The 23,433-nt window shown below is 46.3% G+C and overlaps 1 protein-coding gene across 2 annotated transcripts in view; it reads left to right on the top strand.

Annotated features, from left to right (window-relative positions):
* LOC147728110 (caspase-6-like) overlaps window positions 1–23,433 on the top strand; it is a 153,504-nt gene that overhangs the window by 48,068 nt on the left and 82,003 nt on the right. For both annotated transcript variants that reach the window (XM_086961997.1, XM_086961998.1), the window contains exons 5-6: window positions 16,687–16,763; window positions 17,261–17,436. In XM_086961997.1, the coding sequence (XP_086818123.1) occupies window positions 16,687–16,763; window positions 17,261–17,436 (253 nt within the window). The remainder of the gene's footprint in view (window positions 1–16,686; window positions 16,764–17,260; window positions 17,437–23,433) is intronic.

The raw sequence follows: 23,433 nt of genomic DNA, 5'->3' as shown, positions 1-23,433 counted from the left end.
CACACAGAACCCATACAACAGTGGGTGAGAAGCAAGTGTCCCAGCTCCACAAAGCAGTGGGTAGCCACGCTCAACATGGCAGACCATCATCCACTGCACTACTTCCATCCATATGCTGTAAGAGCAGGAGGACACACACACGCAGGTGTGCAGAGGTCCTCCTGAGCCATCTACACAAGAACCACTGTAGAGGTGACACAGGTAGAGACCAGGGCCTGAGGTGAAGGCAGCAGTGCTTGGGAGCTCCTGCAAAGAACGGAGAAACAACAGAAGGTGACACTCTTTTGAAGCAACAAGAAGACTGATGTCACTGAGCCCTCCTTCAATAGCAACTGTTCTCCAGCACTGTTCACTTTAACAATGTCGACCTGGATGTTCTGTTTCAACAAACCTGACATTGGCTCACTGACACGACAGACTGCAGTATGCCCCCAATAATGAGGGATGCAAAAACAACAGTTGATGGACAGAATGCAGAACAATGTCATACATCACCCCAGTACAGAGATCTGGACCTAAATCCATAGTTTTTTTGCACTCCACACCACCCCAGGTCAGACATGGCCATATGCAAATCAACCTTGCCCCTGTGCCTCATGAGAACAGTCCAGCTCGAACTGCCAAGCCATGTCTTCCCTGTACCAGAATCAAGCATCCTAGGACAGGTTTCTGGCTGTCATCCGTCATCAGCCAGGATAGCTTGACGCCAGTGGTGTGGAGAGCACGGGACTCACGTCTGAGCATACCCATCCCACTCGGGGTGACAAATGCAAAAACAACAGTTGATGGACAGAATGCCGAACAATGTCATAAATTCACCCCAGTACAGAGATCTGGGCCTAAATCCATCGTTTTTTTGCACTCCACACCACCCCAGGTCAGATAATGAGGGAACATCTCTTTTGCTTTTTTTCTCTTGAGCCTGGACATAATATAGGGGTTGGAGGGTAAGAGGGGAAAACAAAACATAGCCCTCTGTGGGACGAACTAAACACAGTCATTGGGAGGGAGCAAAGCATGAGAGTTGTGGGGATCCAATCCCGGCACGACGCTGTGCATTTATAGCATTTCCACAGAGACATTATAGCTTGTGGAAGCTCAGCCCACTCTCTGCCCATCATTTTCATTGGCTTGTGTCTTAAATGCTGCCTTCTAATTGGTTGTAGGCTTGTTAGTCCCTCCTTATGACGACCATGTCGTCATTTGTGTCCTTCCATGGCTACTGGCCCCTTTACTGCACAGACTACTTTCTTCCTGTGCCCCCCTTCTGCAGTCCGATGCCTTCTCACCTGCCCCCCCTTCATGCCTTGTTGCCCGCCCATACGAGTAAATGTGAGTCCTATTGCATTGCAAATGCTTGTTTCTGTTAATAACTCCTCTGTTTGCCTCATACACACGAACACATATCTTTGTCTTTTCCTCCTCCATTTCAGCTCACTCTCCTACCTCAACTGTCCCACTTAACATATTTATAGATCTTTCTCACCCACTTTTCACCTTCTTCTATCACACAACTGTCTAACTTTGTATAAATGTCTTCTCTCTTTCTCTGTTTGACCTATTTCTCACTGCTTCCTCTTTTTTGCTCTGCACCACAATCCTCTTCCATTCTGTCTGCCTCTCTCTCTTCCCCACTACTCTTTTTACCTGATCTGTTTTTCTATACCTCTTGTCATTTTACTCTCTCCACCATCCATCTGTTCTAAAAGTTCATCTGTCTACATCGCCCTCTCACTACCTTTACCTCTTTCTAATTCACCTTTTCCTACATTACCCCTCTCACCACCTTACCCTTTAGAATAATGTACCCCTCTGCCTCTCTATATTTCCATCTCTCTGCCTCTTTACAACTCTCTAAAACATTACCTATTTCACTGCCTCTCTTTCTACACTCATCTTCTTCTTGGTACCGCTCCGTATCGTTCATTCTGTCTACCTCACCTTTCTCTATTTGCTTTACATGTATCCTAACTCGCATATCTTTCTACATCCTCTCTATCTCTACCTCCATCTTCCTCTATATCACAACTCTTGCTGCTGTTCTCTTCTTGTCACTGTCTGTCCCTTGTATTCGGAGCAGTCTTATCTCTCTTACTAGGGCCTAGGTAACCGTCTAACTGGAGACAGGCACATATATAAAGAGGAGAAAGGTAGTGGAAGAGAAATTTGTAGATAGTTATTAGATCTTAACTAATGGAGTGGTGAAAATCCTCCGAGCAGTGCTGGTGCAAGAACTCCAGACATGTATATATATATATGTGTGTGTGTGTGTGTGTGTGTGTATATATATATATGTATAATATATATATATTACCTACTGGCTATCGCCAGTAGGTATATATAGTTAGGATTAATTCCCTATGGGATTTTTGAAAATTCTATGTCTAATAACTTTGGCGTTTGTGGACGGAATCGGCTGAAATTTTCAGGAAAATGGCACATTTTGTTTCTGAGCAGCCCCTGAAAATTTGGGGGGGTTTCGTCAAGGGGGGGCTGAGAAAAAAGGGGGGTCCCAAAACGCGTTTTTAACATTGAGTTTTCCATAGGGCGGTTGGACTCACTTTTAGCTCGAACGGCTGAATGGATTTGCACGAAACTTGGCAAAATTGTAGGGACTGTTAGACCGATGTGCCTTTGCTAGGTCTCAATATATGTGCTCCAGTAGTTTTTGAGAAATTAACGTTCAAAACAAGATATATATCTGTAACAGCGCTCCGGGCTGCGCTCCGGTCCGCTTACTTTTCGCGAAACGGAAATTTGCGCGCAGAAAGCTGATTGGCTCTCCGGTGTCTGTCAACATTCTAAACAGTCCGGAGCGGCCGCCATCTTATCTCTCGGTAGGATCGAGAGAGAAGAAGAGGTGAAAAACGAAGGGGGAATTTATTGAAAGGGGGCAAGGTATACCCCTCTTGACCCCCTAGGAATGTTGTTGGGGTTATTAAAGGGTCCCGTGGGGAAAATTAAAAAAAAATGATTTTTCACGGTAGAAGCGCTTCACGGGCCGCGAACTGGGCCGCAAACTGGTAGCGAAACGGGAATTCGCCATTTTGTGCTTCGTTTTAATTGTTTAGAGACAAAAATTATCGCCGCACATCGGCCACAATGCATGAATATCGCTGAAAAGTCAGCGATATTCATGCATTATCCAGCAAATGCTCTTAGCCATGTTATCCACCTTCCATTGGATAACATGTCTAAAAACTGCTCTGTGCGTGAGCTTTTTTTTTTTTTTGCTGCGTGACGTTTGTTGACGTTCGATTCGATGGAAATCAGGAAGTGTTGACCACCATTTTGTCACTGCGAGTAAATATTTTGTTATAAATGAATCCTTATTGATTAACATTGTCTGCGACATTTTGCGTTTTTGTCCAATGCCACAATTTTGTCGTGCACAGCAGCCATTTTAGATGCCTTGACCAGGGCCACTCTCTGCACGCCGCCGATCCTCAGCATGGCTCCCCACTCTCGCAAGCATCTCCCCCACGCACTGGTCACCCCCGCTCTCTCTCTCATGCATGGGCCATAAACCTCCCCCCATCTGCGCTGCTCTTCCCGATTCAGGCGTGAGACTACTGATTTCAGTGCTAGTCTCCCGCCTCCCGATTCCTGCAAGCAAAAACCCGGGGGCATATTACCAACAACTAGCGATAATTTTTGTCTCTAACTTGTTTAGAGACAAAAATTATCGCCGCACATCGGCGAATTTTATCGCACATAAACCTTGCTATTAGCAAGGTTTATCGCAAATGCGATAAAAAACGGCCGCAATGCATGAATATCGTTGAAAAGTCAGCGATATTCATGCATTATCCAGCAAATGCTCTTAGCCATGTTATCCACTTCCCATTGGATAACATGGCTAAAACTGCTCAGGGCAGGTGTTAGGTTTTGGAGATATTCGCGCTTTGCGCGAATATCTCCAAAAGTTGGTAATAGGAGATAGCGATGGTTAGGGACTGTTTCCAGTCGCTAAAATCTTGGCACGCCCACTTTGCATGTCATTAGTGATAAATATCACTGATATGCAAAGCGGGGCCCAAGATGGTCGCTATCTCCTTTTAGCTGTCACTAACTGGTGTTAGCGACAGCTTGGTAATAGGGAGATAATTTTATCTCTTTTTTTTTTGGCTTTTAAAGCCAAAAAAGCGGAAATAAACCCCCTTGATAATATGCCCCATGATTTCTCGGGGGTTTCAGCTGACAGGGCTTGGTATTGTGTTACGTGCTAATTCTTCCAGGAAACGTCAGAGGGTCGATGCAGGGGTTCTAGAAGGGGTGATAAACCATTTAAGCCTCATGAACAAGCGCATGGTCTTTTAAAGATTTGTGAAGTACTTGGGGCGGCGGTGTGTGTGTGCCCTCTTTCAGGAGCGGGCGGGGGGGCACTGCCAGCAACTTGCCAGGCCAGGCAGTGTTCAACACGTGCATCACCCTTTCTCTGCCTGCTATTGCGCTCCATGCTTCGGAAAGGTAAGAAAAAGAACGTGCATTTGAGTTTGAAATGTCCGATCTTGTAGCAGTACACTTGCAAAGCCCACACATGACAATAACCCGATTCAAGGCCCCATTCACCCGATTTTTTAAAGATATATAGTACTCAAACAAAGTTAGATTTTAAAACTTTATTAACTTTTAAATATAACGAACGCAACAAAAACTGTAAATATATTTAACCATTTTTTGAAATTAACCAGAAATATAACGATAACAACAACAACAACAATAATATAACTTTTATGCCTAAATTACGCAAACATTTAGCTAATCTGCTAAAGGGGGGAGTCGCCATTTCTTTACAATAATCAATAATGAAAAATCCACATCAATAGGGTTGTCCGTTTTCTCGATGCAGCACTATAGTGCAACATACACAGCACCTGGGGTGTCAAGAGTGAACAGGTCTTTCTTTGTTCCTTAAGATGTTATCTGTGTCAACCTCTTCCGAGAATGCTGATGCGTTAGGATTTCCTTGTGTTTCTTAATAGCATTGGTGTCTGTACACTTCTTTGTCAATTCTGTGAAGATGATAACTGCTTCATAAACAGACGATATCTTTGTTTAGTCATTAGTGTTAAGTGTGTCTGAAACTACAGTGCCCTTCTGTTTTTTTTTCTTCAGGCTCTACAGAGTTTTGTGTGTTGTTCTTTTGAGCGACAATTATTCCAGAGGTTTCAGGTTTACTTGTTTTGTCCTGCAGTGAGTTAACAGCTTTAGAGAGTTCATGTTTATTTGCTATGTCCTGCTGTTCGTCAACTGCTTCAGAGACGTCAGCCTCATTTGTTATGTTTCAGTAGATCCTGGACCTGCCCGGCCGCGCCCAAAATGGTGCCGGTGTAAATGGGACTCGTAACTGCTTGTTGTGTACTGGTTGCCCAACCTTGATATCACGAGATACATATGCAGTTTTGAAGCACATGGCGGAGGCTTGTCTGCTGTAGTGGGGCGCCCCTTTATCGTTTCAGTCGCCATTCCGCCCGCTTTTGGTACACTGTGCCTTTTCCGCCATTCAGCTGTTTAGCGCCCGCTCTTACGGCTACAGCGTCTCGCTCACCATGTAGTTGAGTTGCTCCCAGTCTTGCGGTGCAGCGATAGGCGGCTTCCACAGGACTCTTAAAATGGCGGCCGGCTCTTCGGATTTGGGCCTGGTCCAGTAAAATGGCCCTGGGACACCTTGGAACTCGGACGCTTGTCTGCCAGGGCTTGGGTTCCATTCTCAAAAGCGTCCCCTCAGCCTTGAAGATTGTACAAAAGTCTTGGGGGCCGTCGACTCCCGCAGGCTTCCGGTGGGGAGCGGCTGCCATGATTGCTTGCGGAATGGCCACGACGGAGCTACGAGATGGTGGTGCTCTCATGGGGACGCCAGCGTCAGTCTGAAACATCCAGAAACAAGGTGGGGCTTTCATCGTTTGGGAAAAAAAATGTTTTAATCCAATGAAAAGTGTTATTTGTAGGTCACATGACCTAGTCTTACATCATTAGGAAAAGAAAAGTAAAATGAACCAATGAAAAGTTTTATTAACAAGTCACATGACCTGTTATGCTTACGTTACGCGCTGCGCGCTCTGGATCGTTTCCGGGAAGCTGCGCCTTGCGCACCGGAGCACTTCCGGGTGCGCTAACGCGTCGCGTCATATGACGCATTACGCGACAATGCAGGTCCAGAATATAGTCAAAATGTCTCCACCAACCAGCGGTCGGAATACAACCGCTTTCAGCAGTCCAAAAAGTTCGGTTAAATCTTAAGAGCGGGAGCAACTCAACTACATGGTGAGCGAGACGTTGTAGTCGCAAGAGCGGGCGGTAAACAGCTGAATGGCGGAAGAGGCACAGAGTACCAAAAGCGGGCGGAATGACAACTAAAACGGTAAAGGGGCGCCCCACGACAGCGTGTCTTCAGGTCAAACGGATTGTGGGACAAGGTCCAGAATGGAAGATTCTTCAAAAGGGAAAAAATTCCGCCGGACCCCGGGAGCCGGCCGCCTATGCCGGGGGCGATCTCAGGCCTCACCAGGGCAACACGACTTGGGGAGGGGGCAGGAGCCAAGCGCCCCCTCTCAGTCCGCGCCATCTCACCGCCCCTCTGGGGCCTCCGTCAAGCGGTTTAGGGAGGCACCGTATCACATTGTTTTCCAATGCAGTCAGGTCCACAAATGGACCCCACTTACTTTGAATAGTGAAGCTGCAGCAGGTGCAAATAAGGTTTAAACAGTGTTACAAGAGCTGCTTAGAACTCTGAAGTATGGCACTCAACAACCAGGACTTATGCCATTTGTGTAAGGCAGTGACATGGAAGCAACTCAGGGACAAAAAGCATGAACGAACATTCACGTATGAAAATCTTATTTGGGGAAGGGGTAGAATCCAAACGCCCCCTGCCAGTTCGCGCCACTACACCGTATGTGGAAAATCTGAAGCCATCGTTCTACAAACTCTCAACGCTTGCTATCAGTGCATGAGTTTCATGCTCGATCGATTGAGCTAGCCGGATCGGGCAATAAAAAGTATAAAATAGTTATGTAAATAGTTATTTAATAAAATGTTTTACTCTGTTTCTTTGCTGGTGTGTTGTGTATATTTATAATATTTGCATAGGGTTTGTCGTTATTTTGGGCGGTGTGGGTGGCGGAGTCGAGCTGTCTTGCAGCCCTCATGGTGTGGGGCTCAGTTCATTTCACTATTTTCGTATTTCTCATGAAGGGTTGTTCCTAATGTTTGTATTTTACCGAGGTCAAAAAGAGATCGAATTAGTGGTCTACTGATTTTGCTCGATTACTTTTATTTTTTTACACGATTTTTCACTATCTGCAAAGACTAAACAGAGTATTGCGACTTTGTGCTTGTTTGTAAATAGAGAATGATCCAAAGAGAACCAATTGTAAAACAGTAAATGCTTGGATAATAATCAATCAAATGGAGAGACAAGCAGGTACGACGGATTACAACAGGGGTAAAGGTCTGCGTTAACTACCGTTCACTATCTGCAAAGAGAGAGTACTACTAAGAGAAAAGAGGGGAGTGGGGGGGGGGCAGCGTTCAAAGCACATCAGCGTGCATAAATACGAAACGTTTTTACCTATCACGTACTTGACATTTGACAGCTTTTGATATTTGCTATTAAAAAACCATTGAAATTCACAGAAAAAACCATAGGTTATAGTCGATATATAGTTAGGAATTAGCATTTACAAAACCTTGACAATTCAATGAAAAAACCATTGGTTATAGAACATATATAGTTAGGAATTTGCATTTACAAAACCTTATTTTACTCGCATAAAACCATTGAAATTCCATATATAGTTAGATGCGCTAACTATATATCGCGCACCCGCAATCCACTGCTGATGATGTCACATATTACATCATTCATGACATGGTTAGTGACATCACTGATGACATCACTGATGACATCTCAAATGACATCACTGATAAAATCACTGATAACATGTCATTTGACATGACTGATCACATCACTGATGATATCATTCATGTGATAATACCATGAACCTCTTCAGACTCTAATATAACCTTAGATACAATCAGTGTAAACAGACAGTCACAGACTGTCACTCATCCATGGAGTTACTCACACACCTAGTCAGTTATGCCAAAAATCAATCACACCTCCATTTTCTCAACTATACAGTTATACACACCTTACTTATTCAAACATATACTAACACATATTTACTTTACTCTCTTATACAATCTCTGATACATGTTCACAATGATCCATACAGCCACTCACACATTCACTGGCTCTTATGCACAGTTATTTATATATGTCACCTCTCACATGTACTGTGTTTTACATATGTACTTACTTTGATATGTAGCACTGAGATATCCATTCACTCACTAATACACTCATGCACAGTCAACCGCCCATACAGCTGTTTCCACATGCACTTTTGAATCTATACATATAGTGAATCAACTACTCACACATCTATGTACAGAGTCACACACCTCCCAGCCACCCATACACACACACTCAGTTTCCCATACAAATACTTGGACAACCAATCAATAACCCATACAGTTACTCATATAGCTACTGATCAACATATGCAGCAGTTTGTAGAACAACAGATATAATGATGCACAAATTAAAACAGTTTAGTCACTAACCCATGCACTCAGTGAGACACATTTAATCACTCACTCAATCAGTCAGTCATGCACCTAGTAAATCCTTCATCCAGACACTTATATATCCACTCATTCTTCAATATGTAAAACATATTTTAACTTTACAGAAACATACAGTCACTGGATGTTGTAATCAGTGATGTCATCAGTGATGTCATTTGAGATGTCATCAGTGATGTCATCAGTGATGTCACTAACCATGTCATGAATGATGTAATATGTGACATCATCAGCAGTGGATTGCGGGTGCGCGATATATAGTTAGCGCATCTAACTATATATGGAATTTCAATGGTTTTATGCGAGTAAAATAAGGTTTTGTAAATGCAAATTCCTAACTATATATGTTCTATAACCAATGGTTTTTTCATTGAATTTTCAAGGTTTTGTAAATGCTAATTCCTAACTATATATCGACTATAACCTATGGTTTTTTCTGTGAATATATATATATATATCTTACTCTGTTTATAATGCATCTATCTGAAAGAAACACGTTAGTGTTAGATTCCTTACCTTAAAATATCCCCAGGCGTCAGACTGGATCTGGAAAGTTTTCGTCAGCAGTACCCCTGCGTGTCGTTAGGCGTCGTCTGCGGCTCCGCGTCCGTCGTCGTGATCGCCGGGATGACGTCATCGGAGTACTTAGACGCCTTCCTCGCACGCTGACGTCCGTTCTTCTTTTTTCCGCACCAGCAAGCGCAGATCCGGGTAGAGCAGTACTCCAGTCAATTTTTGACTAACTTTTTGGATCACTTTTGATCTCTTCTCGAGTTGACCTTCGACTTGCGGTGCCGGTAGGGATGCCTGGTTTTAAGCCTTGCGAGGACTGTCACCGCTTGATGTCGGTGACCGACCCCCACCGTCGGTGCCTTTATTGTCTCGGGCCGACCACGATGACAAGTCTTAACCCGACTGCCGGGCCTTGACCTCGAAGGCTAGACGGGAGCAGTCCCGTAAGCGACTCGAGCTCTGGCAGTCGGCTCCGCGCCGCTCAAGGCCCCAGTCGAGAAGGAAGTCAGGGACCGGTCGCGGAGCGGCGGTCATCACCGTTTCACGAGCCAACACTCCAAGTCCCCAGGTAAGTCGAGGCACTCGAAAAAGAACTCAGAGGCGTCATCGCTCTTCTGACTCCCCCCGACGCGGCCAGGGGTTTGGGTGACACCGCCCACCTGGCTCCGCAAGCGCCGCAACCAGCTCCACACCCGCCGGTCCCTGGGCTGCACACAATGCTGGAGGAGATACGTGACTTCCTCGTGGCCATGAGGACTCACTTCCCTCCTTCGGACCCTGTTGAGGCGCCTTCGGGCCCGCGGGTCCGTCTGGGAGTCCTAGCGGGCTGGCAGCTATGGCCCGGCATATTTGGGTGCTTCGGGCCCGGCACCGTCATCGAGTACGGTCCTGAAGCCGCAGGACCCCGCAGGATCCGGGCCCTGATCCGGGTCGTCGCCAGTCGACCTCACGACTCCTCTACTTGCGCCGACCGTGAGGGTGTCGCCCACAACGCCGTACCTGGACGACCTCGTACCCTGTCCCAGCCCCAGTCCGGGTCCGGCATCAGACAGGCGCCACCCGGCGCCGTCTCCAGCGCCGACAGGTGAGCAATTCACCTACGACCCGGCTCCATCATTTTTCCCTGACTATCAGGAGATGGATGATGAGGGGGACTGGGAGGGGTCTGAGGCCCCTCCGGCACTGCAGTGTCAGTTGAGCCAGGACTGGGCAGATGAGCTAGGGGAGGCCAGTGGTCTGGATACTTCGCCCGACACTGGATTCGTCTCTCCTCCCTCCGTGGCTACGGAGGACAGGGCTGCTCACAGCGTGGTGTTGAACAGGGCGGCCAAGGCCTAGCCTCTTGAGCTCCCTGTCATGGCCGTGAGGACTAACAACCTCACTGAGGTGCTCAAACAGCAGGCAAGCTCCTCGGAGCCTCTACTGCTGTTCAACGAAGCCCTCACCGACGTTCTGTTGGGCACCTGGTCCAAGCACTCCACAGGCCTCCCTGTGGATCGGAACGTGGGCCGACACCACTGCACGGCTCCGGGTGATCCTAGCTTCAGGTCCGTTCACCCCACCCCCAAGAGCCTGGTGATCCCGATTCTCGACCGCTCCTCCGGATCGGGAATCCAAAAGGTACGATCAGTTTGGAAAGAAATTGTTCTCCTCCTTGAGTTTGGGGCTGCGGTCTGTCAACACCGCCTGCCTTTTGGGCCATTACACCCACTCTCTGTGGGATACGGTTGCGGAGGTGCTGCCACAGTGCCAGGTGGGTGCTGCAAATCGTCCGAAGGGGCTACTCCCTCCCCTTCGAGGCGACCCCTCAAGCCATGCCACCGCAGTACCCCCGCATGTCGGGGGATCACTTGCAACTTCTGCAGGTGGAAGTTACTGCCCTCTTGGCCAAGGGGGCCACCGAGCACGTTCCTGGGACAGAAGTAGGATGTGGTTGCTATTCCCACTACTTTCTGGTACCCAAGAAGGGCAAAGGAGGCCTTCGCCCTATCTTAGACCTACGGAGCGTCAACGGCTTCCTCCGGAAGGAGAAGTTCAAGATGCTGACTTTGGCTCAGGTCCTAGCTGCCCTGGACTCAGAAGACTGGATGGTAGCGTTAGACTTGCAGGACACGTATTTCCACATCCCCGTCCTGCCGGCCCATCGGCGTTACCTGCGTTTCACGGTAGGCCACAAGCACTTTCAGTTTACCGTGCTCCCCTTCGGCCTTACCAGCACCCACGGGTGTTCAGGAAAGTGATGGCGGTGGTCGCAGGTCATCTGCGCAGATTAGGGGTTTCAGTCTTCCCCTATCTCAACGATTGGTTGTTGAAGGCGGGCTCGCCCCAGACAGTCGTCTCCCACCTCCAGACTACGGCCGACCTCCTGCACTCGCTGGGGTTCTCCATCAATGTGCCTAAGTCACACCTGTGCCCCTCTCAGAAGCTCCTTTATATCGAAGCGGTTCTGGACTCAGCGCAGTTTCGGGTTTATCCCCCCGAACAGTGGGTTCGGGATATAGAGGCTCCGATTCCGATCTTTCAGCCTTTATCCCGGGTCTCGGTCAGGTTGACACTGCGGCTCGTGGGGCAGATGGCTTCCTGCATCCTTCTGATGCATCATGCCAGGTGGTGGATGTAGACTCTGCAGTGGGACCTGAAGTGTCAGGGCAACCTGTCTGACCACGTCCTGATCTCGGAGGGCACTGCGAGCCAGTTGCAGTGGTATCTCACAAACCGCGATTGGGTCAGCGGCAGATCTCTCTCCCTTCCCCAACCGGAGCACGTAGGGGTGACAGATGCGTCCCTCCTGCGATGGGGGGCCTCATGGGAGAGAGGGAGATCAGAGGCCTCTGGTCTCCGGCGGAGTCCCGGCTCCATATCAACCTTCTGGAGCGGCGGGCGATCCGTCTTGAACTGAAGGCATTCCTTCCATCGATCCGGGGAAGTGTAGTGCAGGTGTTCATGGACAACATCACCGCCATGTGGTACTGCAACAAACAGGGCGGGGTGGGGTCGTGGACCCTCTGTCAGGGGGCTCTGGGCCTCTGGACATGGCTGGAACACCAGGGCGTCACCCTGGTGGTTTAAAACCTGGCAGGTTCCCTGAATGCCAGGGCAAACTAACTCAGCCACAGGTGCATGATGGATCACGAATGGCGTCTGAACTCGGACGTGGCTCAAGGTCTCTTTCAGCAGTGGGGAGAGCCTTGGTCTGATCTATTTGCCACCGAAGAGAACGCGCTATATCATCAGTTCTGCGCATTGGAATTTCCAAGGCGGCACTTGCCCGGAGACTCTTTTCGTCGCGAGTGGAGCTGCGGTCTGTTGTACGCCTTTCCGCCTATACCACTTCTGCCCAGAGTGCTTAAGATCAGGCGAGACCGGGCCCAAGTCATCCTTGTGGCTCCGGACTGGGCACAAAGGTACTGGTATCCCGAGCTACTCAGCATGTCAGTCGATCCCCCCCCCGATTCGTCTGCCTCTTTTCGGGAGGACCTTCTGTCACAGCAGCAGGGCAGGGTCCTCCACCCGAACCTGTCCAGTCTCCACCTACATGCGTGGAGATTGAGCGGCGACAATTAAGGCCATTTGACTTGCCTCCTTAAGTCTGTGATGTGATTCTGGCAGCCAGGTGTCCCTCCACACAAACGGTATATGCCTGCAGGTGGAACAAATGTGTGGCATGGTGAACAGCAAAGGCTGTGGATCCACTCTCTGCCCCCCTTTCAGAGGTTCTCCTCTTCCTTCTGTCTCTTGCCCTGCAGGGCTCTACTCTGGGCACTATCAATGGCTACCTCTCTGCCGTTTCAGCCTTCTTACGGCTTCCTGATCAGCCCTCTCTTTTCAAGTCCCCTGTTGTAAATAGATTCTTGAAAGGCATCACGCACATGTTCCCTTCGTGATGCCTCAGTGGGACTTGAACCTTGTTCTGACTTTTCTGATGTGCGCTCCCTTTGAGCCACTTCATAACTGTACTCTTCATCTTCTGACTCTTAAAATTACATTCCTGGTTGCCATCACCTCTGCCAGGAGAGTGAGTGAGCTCCAGGCTCTATCTTCAAAACCTCCTTTCCTCTCTGTCCATCCGGACAAGGTTGTTCTGAGGACTCGTCCTTCTTTCCTGCCCTAGGTAGTCACAGCCTTTCACATCGGGCAGTCCATCCCCTTGCCCACCTTCTTTCCGCCTCCACATCCTTGGAAGGAGGAAGAGAGTCTCCACCGTCTGGACCCAAAACGTGCGCTCTCCTTCTATCTAGACCGCACATGCCAGTTCCGGGTGGACGACCAGCTCTTTGTTGGTTACGTGGGCGCTAAGAAGGTCGAGCGGTGCTCAAGCGGACCATCTCTTGGTTGGTCGTCTTGTGCATCAAGGTTTGCTACTCTTTGGCGACAAAGGAGCCTCCTTTTGGGCTGCGCGCCCATTCCACTCACGCCACGTCGGCTACTACTGCCCTGGGTCGGGGAGTCCCCTTGCACGACATCTGTCAGGCAGCTACATGGGCCTCGCTGCACATGTTTGCTAGGCACTACTGCCTGGACAGCCAAGTCCAGAGAGATGGCTTGTTCTACTGTTCTGTTCTCCAGGACTTTCTGGTGTGATCTTGGTTCGCAGACCCACCACCGGTGTTGGTATTGCTGGGGTATCTATTCTAAGGTAAGGAATCTAACACTAACGTGTTTCTTTCAGATGCACAAGTTACTTACCTTCGGTAACGATATATCTGTAAAAAACATTAGTTGGTGTTAGATTCCTTACCGCCCCACCCATCCTCCCCGTTCTGCGAACCAATATCTAGGGTTAAGGACATCCCTTCCAGGGCCCTAGTTTCATGGCACCAGTGTCGGTTTCTATCATGGCTCTGCGTTACTGGCACAGAAAGCTATGTACAGAACTGCCGTCAGCGCGCGAGGGCGGCGTCTAAGTAATCCAACAACGTCATCCCGGCGATCACGACGCCGACGACTGACGCGAAGCCTCAGACGACGCCTTACGACACGCAGGGGTACTGCTGACGAAAACTTTCCAGATCCAGTCTGACGCCTGGGGATATTCTAAGGTAAGGAATCTAACACTAACTAATGTTTCTTGCAGATATATCGTTACCGAAGGTAAGTAACTTGTGCAATAAGCCACTCCGAGCGTGTTCTTCTTCCAATGCGAATAACAAGATAGTTAGATACTGAGTTCTTCATAAAATGTTGTTGTTGCCCGTAACAAATCTAGGTCCTAACTTGAAAGGAAATGGGTTGTTCAAGCTTTCTTTTAGGAATTTTGGCCTGGCAGACACCAGGCAGCTTGAACTAATGTCTTTTTTTCCATGCACTCTTTTTAGAAGGTTCAACATGTAATTTAAAATTGTTCGACATCAGAAGGGCTTGAATAAGCCGAAAAGGAGTAATACATTTAAAGTTTCTCCCAACCGGGGACTCAAAAATGTATCTTACCCAGGAGCCCACAAATCCTTAAGGTGTCACTGTGTTGGCATAAAGCTGCATTACAGTACTTGGCAAGAATAGTTTATAGGGATTGGGAAGGCAAGAGGACAGGAAGTGATTGAGGAAGGATACATTGATTTGGTTTGCTCCAGTGCCCTCAATCATGGACCAATGCCTTATTTGTCCGCGTTACCATACCCCAAAAGAGAAGAGTTGGAGCGAAGACCCCGTACATAACCAGTGCATTTTGCAAGGATGCTTGCCTCCCTAGCAAAGGAACATTTACCCACCCTCCTTCCCTCTGCAGCGAGGATACATTTGATGCTTGCACAGTCGGAAGGCATCCAGTTGCTCTGGTTGCAGTCTAGAATCATCTTACCTTAGAAGCGCCCCTAAAAAGAAACTAAATGCTACAGAACTTCCTGCTTACGTTGTCAGAAAGGATACACAGGGCCCAAGCCACCGTGGTTTGATGGAAAGCATCATTAAGGAGATGTTTTGCTTTTATTCTTCTTCTTCTACTGTACAGAGGGCTTCATCTGCAGAAATGACTGTTCAAAAGGAAATGTTTGCATACGTTGCTTCTTAATGCTCCCTCCTCCTTCGCCCCTCCCTTGAAGACTTCTCCCGTCCATCATTCTTGCTGTGTCTGTTTTACTGTTGATTTCACCCCAGGGAAACGCTGTGAAGCAGCTAAAACTGAATATGGACGGTTAGAAAAGCAATGACTCACTCAGTAGGCAGCTTTTCCTGCTCAAATAGCACGGGTATTCAGAATAAATGCACGCCCTTTAGATGCGGAGAGATGTTTGAGCCTGTCCTGGCTGTACACATGGTCAAAATAATTTACAATCTCATCAAAAGATTTTGTGTCAATATGTTCTAGAAAGTTAGACACAGACAATACTTTAGTATGAACTGTTTCTAAAACTGCCCCAAAACAAGATTATGTGCACGTCTACTTACATTTTTCTTTTTTATTTTAATGGAAATTCTCACCAAAAATCAATTTACCTTTGCCAGCGCCCACCCAGGATTGCTTTAAAGATTATTTTTTTAAATTATATTTTTAATAAGGGTTATACGATGGATAGTATAATTTTGCTTTGCTAAACATCTCCCGTTTCTTTTGGGAATTATCAGTCCACCATTGCTCTATTTCACTGAAAAAGTAAGATATTTACTTCCTTGACTTTCATGAAATTCACAAATGTTTCCAGGAGAAAATCTTCAGAGTTGCGAGAGTAGGCCGGTGCCTTGGAGTATTCCTAGAATGCTTTAGGGAATTTATAGTATGACAATGCCATAGCAAGTAAATGCATCTCTGTGGTCTAGTACTGACATTGCACTTTTTTCTCTTTAACTAATTGAAGATCAAAATAATGTAATATCCAGAGCAAGGTAGAAAGTACAAGATCAGCCCACTGAAACGTGTTGAACGTTTATATTTCACAATCTTGGATGAAAAAGTAGCTCATAACTGTACTGTACTATAGTATGTAAGATGATTGTTTTAAAGACTGATGAATTTGTCTGTTATTAATTCTTCTGTCTTACTGTGTTTAGCGTTTATGTTTCTTATTGATGAGCTCTATATAAATGTTTTTTAATGCAATATTTATTAAAATACAAACTTTTTGTCACTTTTCGTCAGCATTATTGTAATAAAAGGTGTTGCACCGTACATGATGGAAGGGAGTGGACCTGTTTTGTATGTGGCATGCTCATTGTACTTGAGGCTGCTAAGGGAGGAGAAATCCTGTGGAGTGGTCTCCCAGTGGAGTTTCACCTGCAGTGGAGCACTCTGCCAGTCACAATTGACTTTGGCTAATGGCTAGCAGCATATTGTATGGCGGCACCCTTAAATTCACCTTGATGGTATTCTGCTGCTTTTAGTATAGTGAGCACTGTAACCTATTAAGCAAGTGTGATCTTGGATCTTACACTGCTGTAAGCTAATTTGCATTCCTTAAAAAACAATTAAGTTACTGTTTAAAACCTTTCACAATCCTCTTCCTTGTATGATGTTTCCTAGGGACAAACAAAGATTGTCTAGTTTTAAATAATTGTGAATTCACATGTCTGTATTTTTTTACTCCACAGACTTTCGGAGCAGGGCTTCGAAGTGTCATGCTATGACAACCTCAAAGCTGAAGAGATGCATCAGAAAATTAAAGATGGTATGTCCTCTTTCCCCAATTCATCATACACCTCTGCAGTATACACTTGACATGTTCATTGCACACACTTGTTCTGCTATCTTTGTTTTTATGGCTACTCTCTTCATATGCCAAATATGCAAACCTAGCTGTACTAATCTGTCACAGTCCCTCCAAAAAATGCCTGTGGAATGTACATTTAGATTTGAAAGAATGCATTTTATACATCTCTCGAAAACCACAAATTCCGTATATGACGTGCAGATGGGTTCTGAGCATTAACTGAAGCAACAAGTTTATTGTTTAACATCATTTTGTTATTATTGTGTAGCGCTCTGTCACCCAAAAGGGTCTTGTTCTCGCTGTATAAAAAACTTTAAAAAAAATCAAAATGCTCAGCCCTATAGTAGCAGAAGCCAATTTAAATCTGCATATGTGCAGGGTGGGTTAAGTTATCACGTTTGGTCTGGGGGATCCGTACATAGCTAAACATACAGCTATATGTTCTTACTCCTTAGCTTCAACTGCTGATCATTCTGATGCTGACTGCTTTCTGTGTGTTTTCCTGAGCCACGGTGAGAAGGACCACATCTACTCCTTTGATGCAAAAATCGAAATTCAGACTCTGATCAACATGTTCAAGGGAGACAAATGTCCGAGCCTGGTGGGAAAACCCAAAATATTTATAATCCAGGTAAGGAAGTCAAAGTTTCTTTAACATAAGTAAATCAGTTGATTAGAAGCATGCATTTGTAAATAGACATACTGAACTGAACAGAGTATAACTGCTGAAAAGCTATTGCTTTTGTTAAATTAAAACATTATTAGACAAGAATAAACAGGCAAGAGCAAAAGAGGTGTACAGTTTTATAACCAAGTACTTTATCTTTAAATTAAATTAGCACCAGGGCCGTTTCTACCATTAGGCAGGCCTAGGCGGTCGCCTAGGGCGGCAAGAGGTGGAGGGCGGCCGGCCGCCGCTGCAAAAATATGAAACCTCAACAGTCAGGAAGCACTTACAGATATAAATGAAGCAGGTGCTTGCCTGAGTAGAAGCTCAGATTCAGCAACGCTTTAATCAGCCCAAAAAAGTATTGAGCTCGCTCGTGGCTTTGCTGGTGTGCTTTCTCCCTATATCTTATCTATTACCAAAAATTAGCTGCAATCCTTCCTTGACTGTCTCGAGTGCTGTGCAATCCCAGTGACGTTTCCGTGAGGCCATGTAACGTGCCTTCAATTCCACCTTTGACGCGACGTTCGGCGCCACAGGCGGAGGCTGTGTGCGCGCAGCCGGCAAGAGGCATAGAGAGAGAGAGTTCCCGTTGCTGCCTGCAGGCTTGCCTATCAGGTACCGGGGGAGGCCGGGGTGGGATCCGGGTCGGCTGTGGCAGGCAGGTAGATGTAAAACAAGCATTTGCAATGCAATAGGTCACACATTAGGAAAGTTTGAGCTATTGGTATTGTAAATGACACATTTTTTATTTAAGTTTTTGTTTTTGAAAATAGCGAAATTAATAGCTTTGCATTTACAATGCCAATAGTTATAACTTTCGCAAATGTGACACCTATAGCATTTGTAATGCAATATGTGTTGTATTTACGTGACTGAGCCTGTAAGTCAAAGGTGCTAAGGAGTGAGAATCAACACTGGTATGATTGCACGGAAGTAAACCTAACTAAAGACCATCAACAGTAGCTGATTAAGTCCTATCAGCCCACCCAATGGCGGAGCCTCATCATGTAGGACTCCAATACCAAGGTAAGTGTGCAATCGCCCAGTTGTCAATTAGCGATGCATTACTCGACCGAGGTAAGGTCACCACCGTTGTTAGACTTGAGTGGGAGACTGATATGTGCAGTGCAGGAAAAGAAAATAGAATGGTGTGTGATTAAAATGGCTATCGAGGCAAACAAAGACCTTTATTAACGTTTGCCTGGACGTCAGGTTAAAAAATAGTGAGAAAACAGTGTGGAAAAAATCACTGTTTGACTTGCTTGATAGAAAACTAAGTAAGATATAAGAGGGCCAACATGTTTCTGCCTTAAATGTGAAGAATCACTGGCATTCATCAGGGCCGAATTAATATCTGCTACTGCAAGACACTATAATGTGTGTGCAAAAGTTAAAGAAATGTACAATACATGAACAAAACGGAACCATCCTACCACATCTTGTCAATATTGTCGTGGTGATGCGATGGATTTTTCCTGTGAAAATACAAGAAGGAAAAAAGAAAGAAGAAAAGAACAATGTGGACATTGCATTTTTACATTGCTCAGAGGTTAAATCTACACCAGACATATTGAAGTGGGATGATTTAACGTGCAAAACCAGTGTAGACTCACAAACCTAAGACAGGACCATCACTCATTGGTGATAGTCACATACAAGGTGCATTCTGATACGTCACCCAGTGATTGAAAATAATGTACACAGTATCAACACTTACCCAGCAGTGTGTGGGAAGTGGACCTCACCTCACCCGGCAACTGCTCGGACGAATAAGGCACCGCTCTGAACATATAAAGACAATATCTCACAAGATGCATGTCTCTGGGGTCTATACTCCCTATGATCAATAAAACCCAAATGCTTTATCAACTGTCTGTCACGTGTTCCCACCCGGTGTCCCCGGTGACCACGCATAACCGATATTGCATCTAAGCCTCCAGTTAAATTGAGAAGATGCTCTTGGATTTATGCTAGAAATACCAACTAATTTAACAACAAAGCTAATCACTGATGATATTGATTGCTAATGTCTAGAAATAGTTAAAAGAAATCCCCATTAACTGCAGTCCGTCACTGCAGCTAGACAAGGAGTTAATGTTAAGCTGTTCAAAAATAAATGAAGGGAAATCTTGCTGGTCTTAACTGGTAACTGGATGTAGGAGTCTACCCCTGAACTCCCTAGGTTCGTCCTGGTAATATAACCCTGACCCTGCTTACCTGTCCGTCGGTACCTTGAGGCTGAAAACGAGCCGAAGGGGAGGCACCGAGCGAACGATCTGGCGTCTATTTATAGCGCTGGTATATCGCTAATGTGGCTCAGCTGAGTTTCTACAAGTGCGCACTGCACCTGCGTGATGTACAAGTGACTACATCCTCGCGCGTGTCTTCTGAAACAGACAGCTAGCGCGCATGTGCGAACCTAAAGACGCCTGTTTGAACGCACCGCGCATGCGCATACAGAACAAACAGCTATAGCGCATGCGCGACCACGAAGACGCCTGTTTGAACGCAACGCGCATGCGCCTACGAACAGTGACAACACACTCCGTCCCGGCACAGCGCGAGACACTGCTTGTATGCAGTTGTCTCGTGCATGCGTGTTGTAGCCTTAATCTCACTATGCCAATACATGTTAACCGGCAAGGCAAACGCGTTTGTATTGTATTAGACACTGTGATGATTTCATGACCTAATAGGACAGAATCTCTGCACAATGATATATAATGGAGCAAGGGGATGAGTGAAGAAAATGTTTTTAACCCATGAGGTAATAGCCTATTGCACAAAGCATACAGTGCGCGCTATTATGCCAAAAATTAGCAATACTAAATGGTAAAACAGAGGAAGGTGAATAGGTCCTGGGCCATCTGCGCAGGAAGCCTTGCTCCTACAGTGGAAGTACATGTCTAGTGAAGGTGATGTATCGTGATGGTGTCATTTATGCGAGATAAAACCAGACAAGAGGACTATGTTTAACTCGGGTACCTACAGGCGGTCAATAGAGGGCTGGTGTACCCAACACTCCAAATGAGTGGTTGTCAATCACACCAGAAATGGCTCGCTGTAACCACCAGAGGTACACATGGCAAGTGGTCCACCAGACTTGTTCATAGCCAAGGGCCCAATCAGATTAATAGCCACGGAATATTGTCATTCAAGCCAACAACGTCAGATTGTAATCTGTGGATCCATCGTTGCTCCTTCACAAACAGAAAGTGGGAGACATTGGTGATGTGTGGAGGGATATACGGCTTTTCCAACACTATCCAAAACATATCCTCAGGTTTGTGTTTCGCTTCCAAAAAGTGATTCGTGAGGCCTGTGGATTGCTTCCTACATCGGATCGTACTTTTATGTTCGCTGATGCGAGCCTTGATCACCCGTGTTGTGTGGCCCACATACTGTTTTTTGCATGGGCAGGTGATCAAATAAATTAGTTTATCTGAGTTACAATTAGTATGTTTTGTCAACTTCCACGGTCTATCGGTACCAATATCCAATGACAAGGTTTTACGTGTCTGAGGACAGGCTGCACAATTCCCGCAGGGGTAATGGCCTTGAACTGGGGTGCTGTTCCAGATGGTATTGATAGTTTGTCTCATCTCATTGCGTGGTCTGGTATGCACCAGATTGTCCCGAATGGAGGGTCCTCTTCTGAAGGCAAACAGAGGGCGAGGTATGGTGCCTGCTGCTGTGTTTAGTATCTTCCAATGCTTAAGTATGGTTTTCTTCACCTGATTGGAAGATGTGGTAAACGTTTGGACCATAGTCATCTGGTCACTTGTGGTCTCAGGTCTCTTGTGTTGCAAAAGTGCTTCACGGTTGTTGTGAAAAGCTCTCTTGCGTGCACGGCGAATTAGATGACTCGGGTAATGTCGATCCTGCAGATTGAGCGCTAGTTCCTTCGCATGTTGTTCATATAAGGTGTTGGATGAACAGTTCCTTCTTACCCTCAGAAATTGCCCTACAGGCAAGTTCTCGCGTAGGGACTGAGGATGAAAACTATGGTAGGACAAAAGCGAGTTCCGTGCCATTGGTTTTTTGAAGAGCTCACTCTGTAGGCCTGCTTCCGATGGAAAGATATGAAGATCCAGGTAAGCCAATCTCTCTTTGCTGCTTTCCATGGTAAACTTGAGGAACTGATTCCTCGAGTTTAACCATGTGTGAAAGGCCGAAATCTCCGTCAATGTCCCTCTCCAAATCACCAAAATATCGTCAATATAACGTTTCCACAATACCACTTGGTGAATAAAGGGGTTATTGTGGTTCAATGCGTGGTCTTGCTCGAATTGGTGCATGTATAGATTTGCCAAGCTTGGCGCAAATACACTCCCCATTGAGGTCCCTGAGACCTGTAGATAGAGATTATTTTGGTATTGGAAAAAATTCTCCATCATGGCGATCCTCGCACACTCCATAATGAAAGCGACGGGGGTAATTGTGTCCATTTGTCTAGATTCCAAAAGGCTCCTAACACAATCCAGTGTTGCTTGCTGTGGGATTGACGTATACAGCGATTCAACATCGAAGCTTACCAGTAGATCAGTCTCACCATTAAAATCCACGTCGGCCAGGAGTCTAAGCACATCACCAGTGTCTTTGAGGTACGTGGGTGTTTCCTGCACACTGGGTTTGAGAAAAAAATCTACAAAAGTAGATAAAGGCTCGAGTAACGAACCTATGCCCGATATAATAGGCCTTCCAGGAGGCGGTCTCTGTGCCTTATGAATTTTTGGAAGGCAGTAAAAATAGGGAATGACCGGATGTAAAGTGATGAGATATCTAGCTTCATGAGAAGTGATCCATCCTTCTGCCAGTCCTTCTTCAACCAGGCTCTTTATTTCATTGGAGACTCTGGGAGTTGGGTCTTCATACAGGAGGCGGTAAGATTTGGTGTCATCAAGTTGTCGCTGACATTCTTGTTGGTAAGCCACAGTGTCCTGTAGCACGATGGCCCCACCCTTATCAGCCGGCTTGATGGTAAGGGATCTGTCGTTTGACAGCGTCGACAATGCTGATTTCTCCACATTCGACATGTTATGAAAGATCTTCCGTCGTTGTTCAATGTTCATAACGTCATGTGTCACTGCTTGTTCGAAAGCAAGGACATTGGCTGGTACTTGTTGATTTAGAGGAGTGAACGTTGATTTAGGTCTAAGACCAGTGTTTTGTTCGACCTGGTCAATCGCATTGAGCTCGTTCGTGTTAGAGTTGGATGACTTGAAAAAGAAGTGCAGGCGTATTTTTCTGTAAAAACTTTCAAGCTCGCATCTCAATTTGAACATGTCTCCTGTATTGGTAGGGACAAATCCAAGCCCCTTGTTGAGGACAATATTTTCAGTTGGTGAAATAGTCCTCGAACTCAGATTTACTACTAAGTCGCTGTTCCGGGGGTGGGGCCTGTCTTGTTGGGTTGTGGAGCCCAATTCACGGTCTGTTGATTTCTCCTTTTGCCGCGGTTCCTGCCACGGCCCTGCCATAAAAAAGACGATTGGTCGTAGTAAAATGACGGATTTGGAGGATACATTGGCATGGGGTGACCCATCGGTGGGGGGCCCATTGCCCCCGGATTGTAATTCCACGGGCCCGGCGGCCACCACTGTCCTGGGTTGGGATACTGTTGTCCACCACGGCCTCTGTAAGGTCTACGTTGGAACCCTCCACCTCGTGGGCCGGTATTGGGGCCTGTATTGGAGTTCCCTTGATCACTCGAGCCAGAATCAGATCCTGATGAAGAATAGTTAGACCCATATCTTCTCCCTTTCGAGTTGGTAGAGGGGGCTACATACGAGTCACTCAAATATGGATAAGCCAATTCCATGGAGAAGCGTGCCAGATCTTTTTTAAACTTCTCCACTTTGTTTAACAAGATGTTATCATAATAGTCTTTGTTTGTTTTGTTGGCCTCATCCAAGTTCTTTTTATAGATCACGGGCCGAACCGCTGCATTAATTTGTC

Source organism: Lissotriton vulgaris, chromosome 3_1 (genome assembly GCF_964263255.1).
Source record: "Lissotriton vulgaris chromosome 3_1, aLisVul1.2, whole genome shotgun sequence".
Classification (NCBI taxonomy): Eukaryota; Metazoa; Chordata; class Amphibia; order Caudata; family Salamandridae; genus Lissotriton; species Lissotriton vulgaris.
This window is presented reverse-complemented; position numbering and strand designations above follow the sequence as displayed.